Below are 7,071 nucleotides of genomic sequence, written 5' to 3'. Positions count from 1 at the left end.
ATGCTTCGTTTTTCCGTTTGAATCGTAGCTCGATGCTTCGTTTTTCTGTGGTAGATTTAAGGATTAGATTAGGTTCCTTGTTGTTCTCGTCTCCCTCTATGCTTCCGGGTTTTCAATTGCTTTAGGGATCTTTTGGTTTGTAGTTAGGGTTTTCAATTGCTTTGGGGATCTTTTGGTTTGTAGTTAGGGTTTCAATACGTTATCGGTTTCAATCGATTTAGGGATCTTCTTGTTTGTTCTTACGGTTGGAAACACCATTTTGTTTTCAATCGATTTCAACGTCGATTTGTTTTCTTTTACTCGGGTATATATGTGTTTGCTTTATACAAAACGTATCTGTATGGTTTGGTGTTGCTTATCTTGTTTTCTGTTTAGCTCGAAGATCGTGGGTGTGTTAAGTAAGAAGAAATCAGTGGTTAAATATGGGTTTGCAAACGGAGTTTGTCTACTGGTCATGGTTATAGAGGTCATGGTAATGGGCTGGTAAGTTTCAATCCTTGTTTAGATAATTTCTTTGAAAAAAATAAAACTTTTAACTGTTTAATCTTATGTGTTTCAAGGAAGAGCTTCGGAGGATAAACCACAGTGTCTGAACTCGAGAATGGCTTGGCAGGTACGATACTTTCACTGCTTTTAGTTTCAGTAATAAAAACATATAGGTTAGATAATTTCTCTTAATAAAAAATAACATTTGTCGTCATGCTGAAGGAAGTGTTTAATGCTAGTATTGCTTCCTAACTCCTTAGATTTGATAGAATCGTACTTGTTAGCTTTAAGTGTAGCTAGTAGAGAACTTATTAGTCTGATTTGATTGGTGGTAAATGCTAGTTTGCTTTCTATCTGCCTACTACTCCGAAAGTAAATGTTTGCTTTCTATCGCTTACTTAAGGGTCCGTGTTGCTAATAGAGTATCACAGACCATCATCTAAACATGAATAAAAGGACTGGGTTTGTTAATCTACTGCATAGTCAATCTTCAGTTGAACGTTGAACGTTTCTGGAAGAAGATTGTTGACTACTACAACGCAAGCCCTCAACTGGTTGAGACAATATCTAGAGAGCTTGGTCCGTGCAAGCAGAGGTGGGCTAGGATTAACGAGCAAGTCTGTAAGTTCGTAGGATGCTATGATGCGGCGTCGAGGGGGCAGAGAAGTGGTCAGAATGATGATGATGTGATGAAAGCTGCCCTCGACTCATTCTTCAACATTTACGAGCACAAGTTCAGCCTCGAACATGCGTGGAGGGAGCTGAGGCATGACCAGAAATGGTGCTCCACCTATATCGTTAAAGACGGTGGGAAGGACAAGCACAAACAAGTGGTGGACGTTGATAGAGAAGATGAAATTGCCGAACCTGAAAGTAGACCAGTTGGTGTGAAAGCTGCTAAAGCTGCTGGTAAGAGGAAGAAGAGTGGCAAAGAAGAAGAGATGTCACAGCTACAGGCTATGATGGAAATGAAAGAAAAACTCTATAAACAGAAAATTCTAGATTGTTTACTTGCCAAAAAAGATCCACTATCTGAGATGGAAGAAACTCTTAAACTCAAACTCATGTCTGAGATGTTATGATGATATTAAGGTATTAATGTGCGTTGCTGTTGCATTGAGTAGTTACATGTCGTATGTAGGTGCATTGAGTAGTTACATGTCCTATGTATTTGTTACATGTGCGCATTGCCTTTATTCTTTACTAACTCTTGTCTTTTGTCTTGTTTCAGGTCCAGTAGTAGGACATGTGAACCAAGTCACGGGTGCATTGTTGCGAAGTGTTTTGTTGTTTTCCTCAAGTGAACCGAGTCACGGGTGCTTCTATTTGAGTTGTAGTTGTATAATATTCCCTCTTTGCTTCCGGATATTAGCTATCTCTTTTGCTGTGTTTCCTCTCTATCAAACTTGTTTCCTTTTGTTTCCGTTTAGTACTACCTCGGCGAAGTTGTAAAATGTTGTTGTAATCTTGTTGCTACAAACTCGAAGTGTAATCCAACAAGTTGTAATCGAAGAAGATTACTTCAGCGTAGGTAACTCCTTTATGTTCAAATGCTTATTAAGAGTTTGGTTTTGAAGACAACTTCTTTATGTGCAATGCTTCCTATGATGATAGTAATGTATTAATCTTAGACTAGTTTCTCATTCACAAATACTGCTTTCAAAACTAAGATTAATACAAGACTTGTAAAACTTATACATAGACATTTTAAGACTTCTATCATATTGATTAAAAAAAATAAAACTTAATCTTATCTTATAGATTAAAAAAAATAAAACTTAAACATAATTTGAAATTTTAAAAAACTTATTATTATTAATGGAATCTGAAATTTTAAAAAACTTATTATTATTAATGGAATCTGAAATTTTATTATAGACAATTTTAAAAAAACTTATTATTATTTTATGAAGCAGGATACCTTAAAATGTCATCATCTTCATCCGATGATTTCGAAGAAAGATTCGACGAAGTTTTTAACGAAATCTTCGAAGATACATTCAACAGCATAGTCGAGGCCTAAACCAGTAAGCAAAGGAGACGTGCTTATATAGAACGAAACCGTAAAGCAGGACACGACCGCTTATGGAATGACTACTTCAGCGAAGATTCGACATTCTCGCCACATTTATTCAGACGCCGTTTCCGCATGAATAAGGAGTTATTCTTGCGCATTGTCCATGGCCTATCAGAGTACATTCCATTCTTTCAGCAAAGAAGAGATGCAACGGGGAGGTTTGGTCTTTCTCCACTACAAAAATGTACGGCAGCAATTCGTATGCTTGCTTATGGTTCTGCGGCTGACACGGTAGACGAATATCTCCGACTTGGTGAGACCACTGCACTTTCGTGTTTACATAATTTCACTGACGGAATAATACAGTTATTCGGAGATGAGTATCTACGACGACCCACACCGGAGGATCTTCAACGACTCCTCGATATTGGAGAGAAACGAGGTTTTCCTGGGATGGTCGGGAGCATTGACTGTATGCATTGAGAGTGGAAAAATTGCCCGACCGCTTGGAAAGCACAGTACGCACGTGGATTAGGAAAACCGACAATTGTCTTAGAGGCTGTAGCTTCACACGATCTTTGGATATGGCACACTTTTTTTGGTCCTCCAGGTACCTTAAATGATATCAATGTCCTCGATCGGTCTCCTGTGTTTGATGACATTTTAGAAGGCCGAGCTCCCAGGGTAAGGTACGTGGTCAACGGACACATGTATAAGTTGGCTAACTATTTCATAGACGGTATATATCCAAAATGGTCAACATTTATCCAATCTATCACACTCCCTCAATGTCCTAAACAATAGTTATTTGCTAAAGTTCAAGAAGCAACCCGAAAAGATGTGAAGCGGGCTTTTGGAGTATTGCAAGCTCGATTTGCGATTGTGAGAACCCCGGTTCTTACATTGGACAAAGAAAAGATAGGGAAGATTATGAGAGCATGTATCATACTACACAATATGATAGTTGAAAATGAACGAGGCGGATACATGCGGTACGATATATCTGAATTTGAAGAAGGAGACGTCAGCAAAAGTTCACAGGTAAAAACCGAGAGGCCTACAAATCTGAATAATCTCTTTCGCGTTCGGAATGATCTTCGTGATAGGCATATTCATGAACGATTGAAAAATGATTTATTAGAAAATATTTAGAACAAATTTGGTGATGAAGATTAATAATTAGTGTATCTTTATATTTAATCATTGTATCTTTATTTTTAATCATGCAATTAATAAAATTTCAATTTCAATTTAAAAAAAAAATTAAAAAAAATATTATTTTTTTATTCCTAAGAACTCCATCTTCGGGAACACCATTGGACACACAATTTTGATTGGAATCCTTAACTATTCAAAAAAAAATATTACTAAAATATTCCTAAGGATTCTAAGGTGGAGTACACCATTGCATATGCTCTAACAAGGTAAACGGGCTTATTTTTATTCGGTGAGATAGGCTGAGGCTTTACGGCTTCGGTTGGATTACCCAATTCTCCTATGATATCTGATCTGAATCATCCCAATAATTTAAATTCTGTGAATTAATATTTGACGAAATTATTAAATTAATAAATTTAAATTAAGTCAATTTAAAATATAATTAATTTTAGTCGAATAGTAAATTTTGACCGAGCTCTCCCTCCCTTATTTCGCTAAAATCTTTGAGAGAGAGAAAGTAAGCAGTTTTTGTTTAGGCAGCTAAAGCTCTTCGTTCATGCTTCCTTTCCACCTTCAGTGTCATCCGACCGGATTTCAGCCACTGGTATCGCATCTGTGTTGTCCGGCTTTTGTCTCCGGCATCGTCATATTTTTCTCTGATGATAGATTTAAACTCTACTAAAATACATGATTGAATAACACCACCTTAATGTTTTGTAATCTATCAAATTTTAAATAGTTTAAGTTAATGAATTCTAAAATCTCTACAGTATGCATTGGATTTTGAGTTCAATCATTTATTCATGTGACTCCATAAGAAATGAGTTGAAATCAATCCAATACAAAGAATTTTAAAATCCTTAAAAGTTGAATAACACTAGATTTAAAAACTGAATTTAAATCATTCATTAGATAACACTAGATTTTAAAATAGAATTTATAATTATCATTCAAATAACAGTGGATTGTGTTTAGATTTAAACTTATTAAAATACATGATTGAATAACATCACCTTAGTAAAATAGATAACTTTTGGAAATATTCTTTAACTATGGTATCTACCATATTCTTATTATTTTATATTTGAATTTCTATAACTGAATTTTTTCATAATTGTGTTTAACCATATCATCATTTTAATAAGTCATGTCATCATTTTAATATGTCATGTTATCATTTTATTCTTACAATGATTGTGGTCAAAACACATAAGCAAATTATTTCTCAAATAATGTCTAGAGGATCTTTTACCTGATATTTTTGTTAATTTGAACTATATCCCATATCTTAACTAGGACACGTATGTATGTAACCTAAAGTTGATGTTGGAGATATAGAATGTATATATAAAAAGGATATAGTAGTCAATAGTTACTCTAGATAATCCCTAGCTCTCGTGTATATATATTGTATCCTTGTTATATCAATAACGTAACCCTTACGTTCTATATGGTATCAGAGCAAGGTTTTCAAATCTAAACCCTAACCGCCACCTGATAATGGTGGAGATTTCATCTCTCTACGACCATATCTCATGACCCATGGCGTCTCTCACCTCACCTCTCCACCACACACTCCTGAGCATAATGGAATTGTCGAAAAAAACATAGACATATTGTTGAAACCGGGCTCACACTTCTCCATCAAGCATCTATGCCACCTTCATATTGGAATTATGCATTCTCTACTGCTGTGTATTTGATGAACCAACTCCCAAGCTCGGTTCTTATCAACACCTCGCCATATGCACTCTTATTTCAACAATCACCAAACTATCTCAAGCTACGTATTTTTGGCTGTGCGTGTTACCCATGATTAAGACCTTACACAATCAATACGTCGGAGCTCAGGTCCAAAGAGTGTGTTTTTCTTGACTACTCTCTTACACAGAGTGCCTATCTCTGCCTTGATCGAAGCTGTGGTTGTGTCTATGTGTCAAGACATGTTCAATTTCCACAACCTACACCCCAAGCGCCACTCATCTCTGCTACATCGCTGCCACCCCCGAGCTTTGATTCTCACCGCCGGTTGAATACTGACACTACATTGTCTTCGTCCTCACAGACGACCGATGATGTGTTATCGACAGATGACACACAAGTGGACATAGAAAAATGAATCAACGGAGTTCTCACGTGATGCACAGGTTTGTCCTCAACCTCAAACTCAAACTATTGCCCCTGAAGCAGGTACTTCAACCTCATAACCCGAGACCCAAAATACAAACCTTACACAAAATACCACTACCCAAACAAACTAACCTTCTCAACCACCACCACAAAACATCCATCATATGAGAACTCGTGGAAAGAACCAAATCAAAAGGCCAAATCCCAAACACAGTCTCCTAACCATCAAAAACAAAACCACACCCTTCATCCCGACCACCGTAACCCAAGCTCTACGAGATGAAAAATGGAGGAACTCGATAGTAGCTGAGATGGATGCCCAGATTCGTAACAGAACTTTTGATCTGGTTCCACCGCAGCCTCATCAAAATGTTATTTCTACTAAATGGATTCACACTTTGAAATATCATCCATATGGTACTCTTGATAGGCAAAAATCTTGACTGGTGGCTCGTGGATGCAAACAACAACAAGGTCTGGATTATGCAGATACATTCAGCCATGTTTTCAAGTCACTTACAGTGCATCTTGTGCTACAACTTGCTGGCTCCCGCAACTGGCAGATTAAACAACTTGGCGCTAATAATGTGTTTCCTCAAGGTACCTTGACAGATGAGGTTTATGTTACTCAGCCTTCTGGATTCATAGATCGAGATCGTCCGCATCATGTATGTCGACTAAGGAAAGCTCTCTATGGTCTTAAACAAGCACCATGTGCTTAGTATCAAGAATTGAAGACTTTTCTCACCTCCATCGGTTTTAAAAACTCGCTTGCTGACACTTTAGCATTTGTCTACATGAATTCAGGACAAGTTCTTTACTGCCTTGTATACGTAGATGATATCATAGTTACTGGTAGCAGCACAACGCTTTTCACAGCCTTCATCAAAACTGTGTCTCAGCGTTTCTCACTAAAAGACCCTGCAGACTTACAGTTCGTCTTATGCTACAACTTTCTGTCTCACGCAATTGACAGATTAAACAACTTGACGTTAGTAATGTGTTTCTTCAAGGTACCTTAACAGATGAAGTTTATGTTACTCAGCCTTCTGAATTCGTAGATCGAGATCGTCCGCATCATGTATGTCAACTAAGGAAAGCTCTCTATGGTCTTAAACAAGCATCCCGTGCTTGGTATCAAGAATTGAAGACTTTTCTCACCTCCATCGGTTTTAAAAACTCGCTTGCGGACACTTTAATGTTTGTCTACATGAATTCAGGACAAGTTCTTTATCGCCTTGTATACATAGATGATATCATAGTGACTGGTAGCAGCACAA

The 7,071-nt window shown here is 37.1% G+C and overlaps 1 protein-coding gene across 1 annotated transcript; it reads left to right on the top strand.

Moving 5' to 3' along the window:
* Positions 1-422: 422 nt before the first annotated feature.
* On the top strand, positions 423-1,568 carry LOC106335595 (glutathione S-transferase T3-like). Its single transcript, XM_013774165.1, has 3 exons — positions 423-426; positions 561-613; positions 981-1,568. The coding sequence occupies exons 1-3, from the start codon at positions 423-425 to the stop codon at positions 1,566-1,568; spliced, it is 645 nt and encodes a 214-aa protein (XP_013629619.1).
* The last annotated feature ends 5,503 nt before the right edge of the window (positions 1,569-7,071 follow it).

The sequence above is a fragment of the Brassica oleracea genome, chromosome C1 (assembly GCF_000695525.1).
Source record: "Brassica oleracea var. oleracea cultivar TO1000 chromosome C1, BOL, whole genome shotgun sequence".
NCBI classification, from domain to species: domain Eukaryota; kingdom Viridiplantae; phylum Streptophyta; class Magnoliopsida; order Brassicales; family Brassicaceae; genus Brassica; species Brassica oleracea.
The sequence above is the reverse complement of the archived record's forward strand: the minus strand, read 5'-3'. Positions and strand labels throughout refer to the sequence as shown.